Source organism: Puntigrus tetrazona, chromosome 14, assembly GCF_018831695.1.
Source record: "Puntigrus tetrazona isolate hp1 chromosome 14, ASM1883169v1, whole genome shotgun sequence".
Classification (NCBI taxonomy): Eukaryota; Metazoa; Chordata; class Actinopteri; order Cypriniformes; family Cyprinidae; genus Puntigrus; species Puntigrus tetrazona.
In genome coordinates this window covers 18,872,747-18,888,289 of record NC_056712.1, presented here as the reverse complement: position 1 = coordinate 18,888,289, position 15,543 = coordinate 18,872,747, and the positions used below count along the sequence as shown (strand labels likewise).

Here is a 15,543-nt window from a genome sequence, read left to right as displayed (position 1 = left end):
TGCAGCAAAACATGCAATAAGGTAGGCTATGTAACATCATTGTTGCAGAAATGCTGCCACTAACACATATGTAACCCTGAACCACAAACCATATTTATAGCAACCTGGTCTCATAAAAATACGTACCTCTGTGCACATTTTGTGCAATTATTACGTACCTTACTGAATGTTTTGCAACAGTTTCAAAGAGAAACGTCCACTGAGTTGTGCAAAAACACAGGTTCAATATGTTAACCCTGGCACCTTTTTTCAATTATTGATACATTTTATTTGATATAGGTATGTATTGCGGCGGTTCCGAATCGAAACATCCGAGGACTGTTACTAAAATTTAATGCTCTATCATATTCCCTTCACCAAATCCAACCCTAAACCTACCCTATGGTATTAACCAATGCAAAACTGATATAAAAAGGTATTTGTTGATGCAACCGTATCATTTTAACTTCCTTTTGCACAGATTTGAACTGTTTTGCTGAACCGTAGTTACAAAGGATCCAAACCAGAGCATCTTTGAGCCACCGAATAAAGCTACCGTCTATGAAAACACATAGACATGAACCTGGATATGTGTGATGCTAACATTCAAAAGCATCAGTTTTCAAATCTTCCAGCATATTAATATTGTTTTGAAGTCATAAGATACTCCAAGTAATTTTGTGAAATTGGAAACTGAAGTGATATGTACTTGTTGGGACCAATTTTTTAAATAGGCCAAATATCGTCTTACCCTAACAAACCATACATCAACGGAAGCTCATCTATTCATCTTTTAGATAAAAAAAATTACGTTTATGACTGGCTTTGTGGGACCATACAGCATGGGTTGATGAACAACGTTACTGTTTCTGACCACAATCTGTTCTCGTTTCAAATGCAACCGCATCAGAACCACTCTGGTAACTATAACACTACTCTCACTTACTTCAGGACGTGTGTGGAGCCGTTGATCTGCGTGGCCGTGCAGGTCGTTCCCGGGCCCAGGATGGAAGGTCGGCGGTAGCGCTTGTGTCCGCAGCAGAGAATGATGAGGAAGGCACGACGAAAGGACTTGTTGAGGAAGGCGTAGAGGATGGGGTTGAGCATGGAGTTGATGTAGCCCAGCCAGAGACAGGCCGCCCACAGCTGCTCAGGAACACTGTAGTCTATGAAGGGGTCCACCACGTTCGTGATGAAGAAGGGGGCCCAGCACAGGCAGAAGCAGCCCATGATGATGCACAGAGTCTTGGCCGCCTTGGTCTCGGTGCGCATGCGGTGGTTGCGCTGGTGGTCCGCGCTGTCGGCGTTCCCCGCTCCTCCGGCCCGCTGCAGCATGCTGATCTGCCGAGCGTGTTCCCGCGCCGTGACGTAGATGCGCTGGTACGCCAGCACCATCAGGATCAACGGTAAGTAGAAGGCCACGACCGAGCAGGTCAGCGCATATGGCTTGTTCACCATAAACACACACACCGTGGAGTTGCCAGAGAACTTCCGCTTCTCTATCTGTCAAGAGGGGATGTTGAGATATTCAGATTACACACACACACACACTAAAGAATGTAAACTGTTACAAATACACATTCCATTTACATTTTAGTCTCTTTTATCCAGAGGGACTTACAATGAAGACAATAGAAGCAGCCAAAACCAACAAAAGAGCAACATGACAAGTCTCAGTTAGCCTAATGCGGTGCATGTAGTACTTACTTAAAGTAGATAGAATACAGAAAATAGGATAACACTTTACAATTTGTTAACATTAATGTATTAACTGTCATGAACGAACAATGAACAATATATTTATTACATTATTTAGTCATCTTTGTTAATGTTAGGTAATAAACTGAAATTCATTGTTTGTTTGTGTTAGTTCACAGCTTGTGAATTTAATAATGCATTAGTAAATGCTGAAATTAACGTTATCAGTAAATGAGGTAGAAGTATAGTTCATTCTTAGTTCATGTTAACTAATGCAGTTAAACGACAAACCTCATTATAAAGTGTTGCTGAAAAATACATTTTAATAAATTTTTTCATAAATTCCAAAAGAGTTTTCTCAGCAGTGCAGTTGAGGAAACTTTTTTTGTTTTTAACCGAAATAATGATTTTTCCCGTTGGTTCTTGGAGAAGTTTTCAAATCTTAAGAACGTTTTTCCACAATAAAAAGAGGCTTTTGTGCAGCATAACGTTAAAGGTTCGTCATAGAGCCGTAGATGCCAAAAAAAGAAGATTTACTCTCATTTTTGTTTTTTTAAAGCACCTTTTAGTAAACAGTTTAAAAAAATAATAAAAAAATCACGTGAAGAACATATTTTCAGCAGAATTTGTTTCAGATTGGGGGAATAGGGGAATACTGTGAAGCTGCTTTGAAAACTATCTGTATTTTAAGTTACTTTTTTCATAGACAGTAACTTTGCTTTAAAGAACTACGTCAACTAACCCTCATTAGCGCATGATTAGACAGCTAGAATAAGTTGATATGCACTTGTAAAGTGACTTATAGTCAGTAAGACGTCTGTTGATTGAGCATCGAAATGAAGTGATAGCAGGCATTAAGCAGACAGTCTACTAATACTCTCCTAAGTTACTTATACTTAGCAGAACGTCTAAGGTGAACTGGAAATAAGGTGTTTGCAAATTGTATGAAGCTTTATATAAATAAAGGTGACTTTAAAAACAAAAATCCACCATAAAGAACCTTTTGTGAAATGGAATATTAAAGATTCTAATCACAGATTCCAATAAAGAACTTTCACTTTTAAAAGTGTAGCAAGTCCTTTCACTAGTTTTCAGTGCTCAGCAGCTTCTCTGTCTGGATCCGTTCATTAATATTCAGCTCCGTGTGTCTTTGGCTTCAGGAAACGGTCATTTGAGGAGACGTTTTAAGAGCAGAGGTGACCGCTTACAATACTTCATCTGGTCAAACACGAGCACCTTCGGCTAGAGGGCATGAGTCTGCAAATATCTTAGCTCCCAAAATGCACTATTTAAGGACTCTCAGCCCTCCGCATTGATAAAAAATGGGGTCACTAAGATTTTTATTTTTATTTTTCATTAAGCAAGCACACACGAGTGGAAGACGTAAATTCATGCTGAGCGGCAAATCAGCATATTACAATGATTTCTACAGTGACACCGAGAATTAAGGTTTGCCTCACAGAAATAAACTACATTATAAAATATATTGCAATGGAAAAAGTTGTTTTTTTTACTATAATAATATTTCAGGTTACACTTTATTTCGATAGTCCTGTAAAGTTCCTGTAAAGCTTCTTTGCAATGATTTCTATCATAAAAAGCGCTGTATAAATAAATTTAATTGAACAGCACACTTTAGACATTCTACTAACTAACTACTAACTAACTTATAAGTAACAGTAAGAAGATAGAAGATATTGAGCAGAGTCTACTAATACTCTAATGACTGCTGGTTCACAAGCAGTTGCAAAGTTACTCACTTTTAGTCTAAAATGTAGTATCAAAATAAAGCGGTACCAAATTTATTGCATTTTTAATTTAGTGAGAATAACTTTAAAAACATAAACATAAATTCTACTGACCCCAAACTTGCACATCTTAAACATTTTTATAACGTTTTATATGAAGAGCACGCTTCACATGTTTCGTGATGTTTGGCTGGATAAGCCAATTAAAAGCCACAGAGAACAATGCCCTACAGTTATCCCATCGAACTACGTTCCAGTTAGAAATGTTATTTTATTTAATTAAAGCGCAATTAGTGACATACATCAGAAAAACAGCGGTTAACCCCACAATTAACATGAACAGCCGAGGCTAAACGTCGGTAAGCGAAGAGAGCTTGATGAGAGAAATAAACACTGATATTTTTTAAATCTGATCTAGAGCGGTGAGAGTCATAAATTAAACGCATACTTTTTTTTTTTTACAAACAGCCTACTGATTTGATCCACAGAGGGAAGTATCATGATGAGAGCTATTAATCACTGTTCATCTGCGTCTCTCTCTTGTCTGCTCCTCCCAACGCTCTCAAATCATAACACCGAGCCCTCCGAGCTCTAAACCCAACACCAACACCATCAATAATACAAATAAAAAAAACGGCAAACATATTTCACACCTCTATAAGGCTTTTTTTTTTTTAATAAGCTGGACTTTGGCCCATGCTATCATAGATATTCAATATCAAACCGCTAATTAGTTCCTTTGAGAAGAGCTTTTGGAGGAACGAGGAGCTTGACTCATTCACGTCTGTGAAAATGTGAAGTATAGGTAGCCGTTAATTGAATGCCCGTGAAGACGGCAGAATGCCAATTATTTACTTTGAATAGAATACCAATTCATCTGGCCAATTATATGCTATCTTTTTTTCAGTTTGAAGGAAGCCACAAACTATTATGTTATATGTTGTGTTCTATAACTATTATTATGTCTTAAATTGTATTTTAGTGGAATATTGGTGAAACGCTGTAAACTTTTATCCACAGAAAGGTTAAAAAGGATGCAGATGAGTAAACGAAGTGAACCCAGCATACAATGTTTACTGTAATCCAATATTGTGATAAGAATTTTATTCCAATTAATTACGTAGCTACATCTGTTTATTTACTTTGCGCCTTTTTTAATTATTAGCTTTTCATCAACTCACAAAACTGGGAAAGCTTGCATTGCATACATCTAGCTACAGTTACCAAAGATTGAAAAAAAAATATGGTGTCACATGAAACTCGTGAAACATTACATTTACAGCAAGCACGAGGAAATCGTTTCCTTTCTCCAGCGTGACTTAATTACGGTCAGTCTTCACCCAGGGCCATTTTTGTTTGTGTGCTGCTATGTAGTGGATTAAGTTCCCTACCTGAGACGGTCACATTTTATTTTCTCCTCAATCATCTCGCCCCTCAAAACTGGCCTTAACATGCTTCAAATGCTTTTCTAGACACATGCGCAGTGGCTTGGCTTCTATGCATGGATGCATAATTGCCTTTTGTACGATGCGAGCGGAGAAGTTTCCCTCGTAATCACTCCCTGCGCCTTTTATAAGGCATTTTAAGAATCTACGCTTGCCCTGATTGCAAGGTTAGAGAATCAAAGAAACATCATTATTACAAGAATTAAAGTCAGACTGCCTTCGCAAACATTATCAGCACGAACAGTCGGGCCATCTGATGGATGTGACTCACCAAATCATTTATTCCAATACTGTTCCAGCCTTGCATTATGGGTAGGAAGGAAATAACGGTTGGGATAATCCAGCATCCTCCGATCATTAGAGCCACTCTCAGCGGTGTCATCTTATTCCTGTAAACCAGCGGCTGGCAGCAGATGGCATAGTACCTGGAGGGAAAGGTAAAGAAACAGCATGTTGAACATTCTTCATTTCTCCGGCCAAATAATACATACAAAAAAAATTAATGAAATTACTGTTTGTAATACAACCAGAGCCTTATGCTTTCTTGGAAAAAGCATTTTTAATATGCATGTGAAAGGCAACAAGCTTGAAAAACCTGAAGGATGACCTGTCAGTGGCCCTGACTGACAAAATGTCAGCCAATCGAGCATCTGGAAGACTGATTCTGTCAAGCTGCTAGAGCTTTTTAACCTTTCTGATCCGCTTTTCTAATCAGCTCAAGGTTGCTGGTGAGATGACACTGAAGGTGCAGCTAGCAGCTGAAATGTATAATGCAGACCAAGTATTGTAGAGCGTTGTTTCTCTGGCCTCTCTTTCTCAGACTCGACGCTCATGCGGGTTGCCAGATTGAGGATGCACAACAGGGAAGGCAAGTTTTTTTTAAGTTTAGGCTATTTGCAGTTTCTTCCACCATTTTGACATCCCGGAGTGTTATAATACTATTGGGTAAACTAGCAGTGGGCACACGGACCAAAACAAGAACAGGTATTTCAGTGCAGGATAACTGTTAATGAAAGTTTAGAACAACCGAAACAAAAAATAGAGTGAATTCTTTCATAAATAGTTAGCAGCTGCTAAAAACAAAAAAGCTCAAAAGTTAAACTGCTTGACAGAAACAGCCTCTGACTTGTTGAAGAGCTGAAGATTTAAGGACCATGCCCGAGAGGTCTTTACCCCTCACACAACCTTTCGCCCTTCACTTCCCATCACGTTCCAAGCCTCACACTTTGCCATCTACTTCGTCATGAACTGAACCTCGTTTGAACACTTGTGCCTCGTAGCTGTCAATGACCAATGTTTGGAGATGTCTTCCATCTCAAAGACTGAGAAAAAAAGCCACAGAGGTCAGATTTTACTCACGATCCCTTTGACTAAATGGGACAGGTCTCTCTTTTTCTCTCTCTTTAACCCAGATGTGTCAAAGCTTCTGTCTCTGTGTGTGTGTGTGTGTGTGTCGAGGTTCCTGTTTACATGCATGCCTCCGGCCACAGAGTCTGCTAACCCAACCATGTGTTCACCACAGCATGTTTAGAGCTACAACATGCTCTACCCCCAGCGTCAATATGGCCTCTGCCCCTACAGGTCAGCGTTTGGGTTTTATTGTGCTCGAAGGAACCAATGCACGTCCAAATACCGAAATCCTGTTTATATAAATCCATTTGGGGGTGCAAAAATGACACGGTTCACCTTGCAGGAAATGCAACAGGTGTTCTGAGTCATCTGCTGTGTCTAATTGACAACATAACTCCACTAAAATGCCTACGTTAGGACCCCAAATAACATCCTGATGCAATTTATTGACTCTTTATATGGGGGCGTTTGAATGGGACTCACATATCATTCTTCTGTAACAAATTTGGAAAGGTTAGGGCTTGGGAGGTTTGCAGCAGCGAGAGAAAGTACTTGTTAGAGAAGCACTGAGCAAGCATTACTCACAGTCTTAAATCATTCCCAGCTTGTGTCAGATGACTTTCTGCTGCAATCCAGCACTGGACTCTCTACGAAGTGCACATTTGGTCATTTTCTCAGAGTTGGGTCAGTTAAGTAAGTTTTAAGAATCTATGTTCAAATGTATGGGGTACGATTTTTTTTAAAGGAGTCTGAATTTGTTTAATGAAAATTACGACAATAGAAATATTGTGAAATATGATCACAATTTTATTTGAATGCATGTTAAAATAGAATTTATTCCTGTGATCAAATAAGAGTTTTCAGCATCATTCAAATATGCTGATTTGCCGCGCAAGAAACATTGGTTGTTATAAGTCATATTGCAAACAGCTGCTTAATATTTGGTAGAAATCATGATCAATTTTTTCCACAAATAGAATATTTATGAGAACAGTGTTTCTTTGAAATCTATAAATGTCTTTCCTGACTATTTTAATGCATTCTTTCCTAAATAAAATGATTAATTAAAAAAATACTAATAACCAACAACAAAGTTTTGAACAGTAGTGCAGCTCGCTTGCTTTTTATTGTTCTACAGCTTTACCCAAGACGTCTGACTTTAAAGGTTGTACACACCAGCTTTTTTTTAATTAAATAGCCCCTGTTTTGAATTGGATCAATTTGTCCCACAATAAAAGTCCCGCACTGTCTTAGAGTTTTCCCATTTCTCTAAACAGCTGAATAGGGACATTATAACTAAGGCTACACGTAAGCATAATGGGTTTAATGCCTCTCATTGTTCTGAATGCATTTACTTCAGCCAGTGTTAATAAAACGAAACATAATTAAAACGAGGTGACACAATTACAGCAATTGCTTTAGCGCATAAAGAACAATATGTAGGACGCTCATTAAAATCATCGCATGCACAAGATGTCCTCAGGGATTTGGCCCTTGCATTATCATGTGATATTAGCAAGTGATAAACAAATTACCACCGCTCGTCCTTTCACACCTGCATGCAGTCAGCTGTGAAGACTTCTTGCTGGACGACTTGGGCTGACTGTCATGGCCTTATGCCAAACACAGCCCTGACAAAGATGGATGTCACAGAACCACATCTGTGTACGTGCTCAACCAGCGTATTGATTTCTCATAGTGGCACTATCTAAAGGGATGAAAGCAATCGTGGTGGAAAAAAGCAGGCTTGAGACAACGTTGCCCTTCCAATGAACAGTTTAGGCTCACACGGTGCCTGAGGCGAGAGATGAACAGCCTTTATTTTTTATAAATTGAATAGTTAACGCAGTAAAATTCAAAGATTTGATCAAACGTAGTAATACAACAAAACAATTACTATCAGCAAACGAACCCAGGGACAACCATAAATATTCACCATGTTTTGAAAAGTAAAAGTAAGTATCTACCATGCAAAAAATATCTGTAAAATCCTCCAGAATATACATATAAGAAGTTTGGTACAAATGAAATGGAGATGCAATCTACAGGCAAAAAGTGCAATTAAAAAAAAAACACTTAAAAAAAGCATATTTCAGGTGACTGAAACAGCATGTCATGAAAAGCCAAAACTCCAATATTCTTGATTTGCATTAAGCAAAAAATATAAATGTTAGTGATGTCAAACATGCCTCGGTCATATGTGTGATTGCATGTAATAAACTGTCTATTGATCACCAAAAGGCTTTCCTCTGAAAACACACTGAATTTCAAGAAGCACTGTTCATATAGTGCTCCACTGCTTTTATATTTGATCAGAGACAGGAAATCAGACCAGGGATCGGAATCCACAATCTTCAGTGGCTTTCTGCACAACTCTGAAGCATGTATGAACGATCGCTCGTGCAAACGTCTTTCCCCCGAAGGTCTAGACCCGTGGGGGTAAATCACATCGCGAAAGTCTGCGTGAAAATCCATTTCCAAGCTTGGCTGGCATCGGACAAGCGTACGACGTGGAGAAATTCAGCCAAATGAAAAGCAAACGTCTGGGCCGAACACTTCTAATGACCAGACACCTATAATCACTGCTTTCACAGATCCTTTCCTACTCTCTGCGGCTCTTTTAAGATTCAAGCTTCATTCATAAATGGAGAAATATATGCACAGGGAAGTGTGGCTATTTTTAGTGGGTTTTATAAAGTTTATAAATTACTCATTGACTCTAAGCTGTCGAAGTAGTTCTAGAGATCTAGTCGTCTGGACATAAAGCCCATGTGACGTCTATGAAGACAGAAAAAGATCATTCTTGCCCGCAGTAAAACAAGTCTGGAAAACACACAATCTTTATTGTTGTCGTATAAAGTTTAGGACGGAAAAGTGCAAAGTTCTTCCTACTAAAAATGGAAGCTGCGGTACAGGGGCAAAGTATCACACTCATGCTGATTTGCCAATAAAAATGACACATACTAAAGGGTGCATTTGTATTTAAATGATTACGAGCTGGAATGAAATCTTACAGGAATGCATCAGCCTAATGAGGAATAACACCGCAGTCCCACTGCGCAGCATTTCGTAACCGCCGCTGAAAGACTTCCTGACAGCTCCCCTGTTGCTCTTTTGTTCTCTGTGTGGAGACCGATCAGGTGCAGCGCTCCACATTTCATTTCTGTAGTGCCATCTGGGTCTCTTTCTTACATGCTGCTGGAGTCTGCAAATAGTGGTGACAGCAAAAGCTCCTGGATCAATTTACGATGTGCAGACGTTTTCTTACCAGGTCACGGGCTCCGTGACGGAAGTTGCAGAGGATTTTGTCTGCTTACTGAAACGCTGTCGGCGCGTACTACGCTACAAACTAAACAACCGTACTTTAACGCCGAGATGAAACGCAGTGGTATTTACAAGTGAAACATTACGTTTTTTTGTGAGTCGTGAGAGGATTGATTCGCGTATTGATTCTAGCGGCCTCAGCGCAGTCGGTTGTGGAGGATTAAATTACTGGCAAAAACTTTTGAGAGGCTTTTGGACCAGGATAAGGAGGGTTGAAGGTCAAGTTCAACTTTAAGACGCATTCCCAATAGTGACGGTTTACTGTCAAAACTATAAATATCAATTATTGCTGTAACCTTTATTGCAAAACATAATTGGCAGCACATTATCTGGGCTGTTATTGTGCAAGATTTATGCAAGCCCTCACCAGATTATAGTACGGTGCTATCAGATTCTCCAAAACCTGACTATTGCACTTCATTTGCTTTTTAATATTCGGTATGTTTCCTTGGACAACAATATTCGGTAACACTTTATTTTTACGATTACGCCTATTAGCATGCATATCACTAGCACATATTAATGCCTCATTCTACATGACCTTATCCTACATCCCAAATCCTACCCAATACCTAAACTCAACAACTACCTTACTAACTATTAACAAGCAGCAAATTAAATATTTGTTGAGGGAAAATCCTAGTTAATAGTTAACTATTTTTACTTATTCTAAAGTGTTATTATATTCTGATTAAGACAATACTGTGATTAGGAATCTACCATGTAAACAGATATTTTTCTTACCTTTACCTGGCTAAAGTCATGCCGAATAGACATGCACACAACTTAATCATTTTACAATCACGTGTTACCGTCATTTTTAATTTAGCCTACCATTTCCAATGTCAGAAAGCACCTGTTAGACTTTAGAAGAGATGGTATGACATGTCCCCTATATCCAGTGACTACTAAACTGCCTCTAGCAGTATTTCTGAACAATTAAATGTCTGTTGTCTGCTGTTATGTCCCAGTTATGCCGAAGTAAAACCTACACCTTGGTTCCCAGAATGCATCATGCACTCACAGACATCATATGTGACCCAGGATCACAAAACCAGTTTTCATTTCATTTTCAAAAGCTGTCCATTGATGTATGGTTTGTTAGAATAGGACAATATTTGGCAAAGATGCAACTATATGAAAATCTGAGGGTGCAAAAAAATTATAATAATAATAAATAAATACTGAGAATATCACTTTTACAGTTGTCCAAATTAATCATTACAAATCAAAAATGTTTTATATATTTAAAGTAGGAAATTTCTTCAAACATCATAATCTTTACTTAATATCCTAATGATTAAAAGAAAAATTCTGACTTTTGACCCATACAATGAATTTTTTGGTTACTGCTATGAATGTACCCCAGCTACTCAAGACGTACGTTATTGATTATGCATTCTGAGAACAAAAATGAAAATGCTGTCCTCAGAAGATATACAAAAGGAGACCGATTTGTTATTTTGCATGAAATACCTCTTTAATATCAGCCGCTGTTTTGAAGTTTTTAACAGCAGCTGCAATTTTGCTTCTCTGGTAACTCTGGTAAGATAATGATACTGAGAACGATGATTTTTCCATTGTGTCAGTTTGACACCGTGTTTTGTGCTCCGACTCCAGTGTGTGTCATTTTCTGCATGACTTACTCTGATGTAAGCACAATGTAAGCGCGGAACCTTTGGGACGGCTTTGCGGGCGCCTATTTATAACGCCATAAAAGCTACGACCTTGCTTATCGTGTACATTGCACAAGTCACCCACGAGGCCACAAAGAACTTCTCACCTGCCATCGAGAAGAGTTTCTAAAACATCTAGACGCGCAAACAGCACGGCTAACAAGCACCTACAATTAGATTTCAACCGGAATGAATCAGATGAGTGGAGGCTAAATTAAGCATTAAAATCAACAGTGAGACTGCGGATCATCTCTAAACGCATGCTGCTCGACGCGTGAGGTTTGTGTGAGAAATGAGAAGAGACTGCTACTAACCCGAAGGCCGAAGAAGAATTACATGAGAGAAAACGGCTTTTAAGAAGAAGGCGGAGCGCGTTTCACACGGTCTAAATTGAGATGACACGGCTATTATTGCTGGATGTGCTAAGTGAGCGCCTGAAGGACACCCGGCCGGCCTCATTGTCAAAACTCAGAAGGGCAAATGACTTGTGAAATGGGCGCCGCTTCCCTCGCACCAGATTCGTGATTGTAATAAGTGCCGCCCGTACTGGATCCTCTTCATTCCTTCGCACTCAGGAAAACATTACTGTTTTTATGAAAATCACAACCGGCGTGAGAGTAGATGCCAGGTGGAGCGTGAACGCGAGACGCGATAAATAGTAACATGGAGCACTAGATGAACAGGAACGTGGAGATAATGAATGGAGTAGCGTAAAAATCTCTCATGAAAACGATTTTTTTTACAGCCCTCAAACAATCGCGTCAACACATCTGCCACATTGCTATTAATAAATCGAGGCTATTAATGGGTTTAATAAGCTATCAAATCATTTCCTGTTATCATTTACTTTCTTAAAAAACCTATATGTGAAAAATGAAATGCATTTAATGAAGGTGGTTCAAATCAACCATAAACTTCACACAAATGACTTCATTTGACTTATATAGAGTATCCTGCACAAGTTACTTTGATGTGTTTATGGTGTTTTTCCCAATCTGGAAGTGAATTTCAACGTAATTTTTTTAATTCAACCAAGTATGATTTTAGTTGTAATAAGTTGCGCAGCCAATTCGACTGAGCTTATATTTTGAAGCTAAAGTAGGTGGAATAACTGCATTTGGTATAAATTTAAACTACTATACATTTTTATTTAATTGCCCTTGCAAATGCACATGCCTCCTCTCGCGGGGCCCTCATGCCCGTGTGACGTAAAGCAGGGAAGCAGCTGAGCACTCAGAGCATCACTCCGGGGTAAAGGGACAGAGCTGAAAGTGTGGTTCACGCCGGAGGGAAGCGCTAACTAAGGCTTAGCGCTTTATTGAACTGCTAAGTGGAGTAGCTTTACAATATGCCAGTGTCACACAAGATGCTTGAGATACTAAACCGCCTTCGAGTACCTCTTATTTTCTCTTTTTATTATTCACGATGGAGTGTTTGCTTCCGACGGGAACGAGGCCAGAAACTAAATAGAACGTCAAAGCATGAAACGGATTACAGTTGAATGCCCATTCACGGAGTTTAGATGAATTATCCATTAAAGTTGCATGCAGAAGAAAGATAAGCTCAGACTGAGAAAAACATGACAGGTTTGATAAAAACAGTTCCTCTTGGGGTTTTTGTATTTCTTTGTTGTTTGTTCTCGCGGTTACTACAGCAATTCTTTAAAAGCAACAAGCAGGATGGAATCACAGATACTTTAACAAACAACCTCAATGTTTTTGCGAGGAGCGACGATCGTTCGTCAAACCCACAGCCTTTAAGCACTGCCAGCCGCAAACAAATGCAAAACTGAACAGAAGAATTGTTTATGCATATTGTCACCACTGTGCCCTTGAACGAAGCACTTAACCCCGGGATTTCCAGCCTCTTTCGCTTTGCATAAAAACATCTGCTACAAGTAAGATTTTCTATCTTTTGTGGGTTATCAAATATACCGATCCCTCGTAGGGGACACCTTTCCTATATAAAGGTGTATATATTTCATGTATAGAAAAATGATTACTTATTATAGTATATTTTTAATATGTATTATTGAAATTAATGTATTAATTAAAGCTTTAGCTTATGTAATTCTACTAATGTAAAAACTAATTCAAATTTATGGTATATATTTTTAAGTCTATTCAAATAATTAATTTATACTATAAAAAATAAAATTACAGACAAATAAATTGTGTGTATGTATACTATTTTAATAAAGAATTTGTACAACTCAGCATCCTTGTATTTCAAATAAATAATATTCTCATAAACTCTCTATTAAATAAAAGTGCGTAGCTCTTTTCACAAAAAAAATGTAACCTTAAACACTCAGTGCCTAAATAAAGACTTGTTTTTCTCCCTCTCCCGAATGTTCTCTGGACCCATTAGCATCCTTAGTCCTCCTCTAGTCTAAAAATCCTTCTATTTAAAAATGATTTTTCTTCTTTTTAAACATTTAAGTTGTCCAGGGACAAGATGGTTCTCAGTCTTTCGCATTTGGCATATTTTGAAACGTTTCCATGTCGCTCGACTTCAAGGGTTTATTAGGTTGGTAATCACAGTGTTGGTGGACGATTCGCTTGGCAAGGGACTTTGTGTGGTCGCACATAGATCGCCATGGAAACAGCATCCCTACACAGTCCTGCAGAACTAAACTCTCAAGTGCTGGTCCTCTGTGGCGAAACAATTTACGGCTGCCATGACAACAGCATCCGCAGTCATGTGTCAAGAATATACGTTCATGGAATTTCAATTAATAGCACTTGACTCATGCACATCCAAGACGCGGGGGTGTTAGTTTGTACCTGTCCAGGGAGATGCAGCACAGGTGTAGGATGGAGGCTGTGGTCAGCAGCACATCCAGAGAGGTGCGCACCAGGCAGAAGGTCTCTCCGTAGATCCAGTTCTGATGGATCAGTTCTATGGCACCAAACGGCATCACCAACACTGACACCAGCAGGTCGGCAAACGCCAGCGAGACGATGAAGTAGTTGGTTTTGATTTTCCTGCAGGGGAAACAATAAGCATACGTTTAATTCTTCTTTTTAATAAATTCATCCCACCTGGTCTCAAAAATATGTACCTCTGCGCACGGTTTTTAAAGAGAAATGTCTACTGAGAGACTAAAACGCAGTTTCAATACGTGAACCCTGGCACGTTTTATTAGGTATGTATTGCAGCAGTTCGGAGGTAAAATATCCGTGAACTGCTGCTAAAAGTTAATGCTCTATCATGTTGGAAATATGTGCTACACCAAATCCAACCCTAAACACCAGATAATGTTAACAAACACAAAACTGACACATTTTTTACTGCAACCGTGTCTTTTCAATTTTCTTTTCATTTAGATTTAGATGTAGTTGCACTGGGTTGAACCAGATCTCCTCGTCTCTCAAGAAGATCTCTGCACTCGTGATCTACCGAACAAACCTGCCGTCTATAAAAACACATAGATATGAAGCTGGATGTGTGTTATGCTAACGTCCAAAAGCATCAGTTTTCAAATCTCCCAGCGTATTGATATTTTTGAAGTCATAACATTGCGCAAAAAATCAGCTTTGCGTGAAAAGGAATGAAAGGTGTCAGAAGTTTACTGCTTCTAGTGTTTCTTTTGAAAACTGCAGTGATACGCACTTATTAGGCATTGAGTGTCTCGAAGGAGTGCACCAAGGTATGTTTATGCCATGAGACCAGGTGGAATTCATCTGAAAAAAAGTCATCATTCTATAACTTAGCAACCGTTCACATCGGAAAAAAACAATACAGTATGATTTTTCAGGAAAACTGGGAACTCCCTATTGGATTCAGTTAATAAAACTATTAACTACTGAATCATTCTTTTCAAACTATTTGTTGTTTGACGGCTGATTTCTAAAGAAATGAGCAAGGGACTATGGACTCAAATTATTAATTCAGAAAGGGATTAATTCAGAAAAGAAACACAAAGTGTGAGACGCACACATGTTCTGCTCTGGCTTCATTGGCAAAACAGGAAAAAAGACAACTGTGTCTAAAACGTAACTCACAGTAATAGCTTCTTGTTTGTTGAACTGCTGTATAAAATCAATATCACATTTGAGATTAGGCTCAAACACTGATATTTGATATTGTGTGATATCGCTAAACTATATCATGCATTATAAATATAAAACAAAAACCCATACAGTGGTATTTTTTTCTGTATTATTTATATATTTATTTTTAGTTAGCAACATAATTATTTTCTTATTTAAACTCTAAACTAAAATCTATGTATATGGTATTATACATTTCAATTTAAATACGATATACATTATCATTTTACATTAAATTTGTCATTAAATTAGACTTTGAATTAAAATG

At 38.5% G+C, this 15,543-nt stretch overlaps 1 protein-coding gene across 5 annotated transcripts in view; it reads right to left on the bottom strand.

Moving 5' to 3' along the window:
* htr4 (5-hydroxytryptamine receptor 4) overlaps positions 1-15,543 on the bottom strand; it is an 85,510-nt gene that overhangs the window by 34,034 nt on the left and 35,933 nt on the right. For all 5 annotated transcript variants that reach the window (XM_043257665.1, XM_043257661.1, XM_043257662.1 and 2 more), the window contains 3 exons: positions 14,007-14,207; positions 5,142-5,295; positions 926-1,482 (listed from right to left, as the gene is read on the bottom strand). In XM_043257665.1, coding sequence (XP_043113600.1) covers positions 926-1,482; positions 5,142-5,295; positions 14,007-14,207 — 912 coding nt within the window. The remainder of the gene's footprint in view (positions 1-925; positions 1,483-5,141; positions 5,296-14,006; positions 14,208-15,543) is intronic.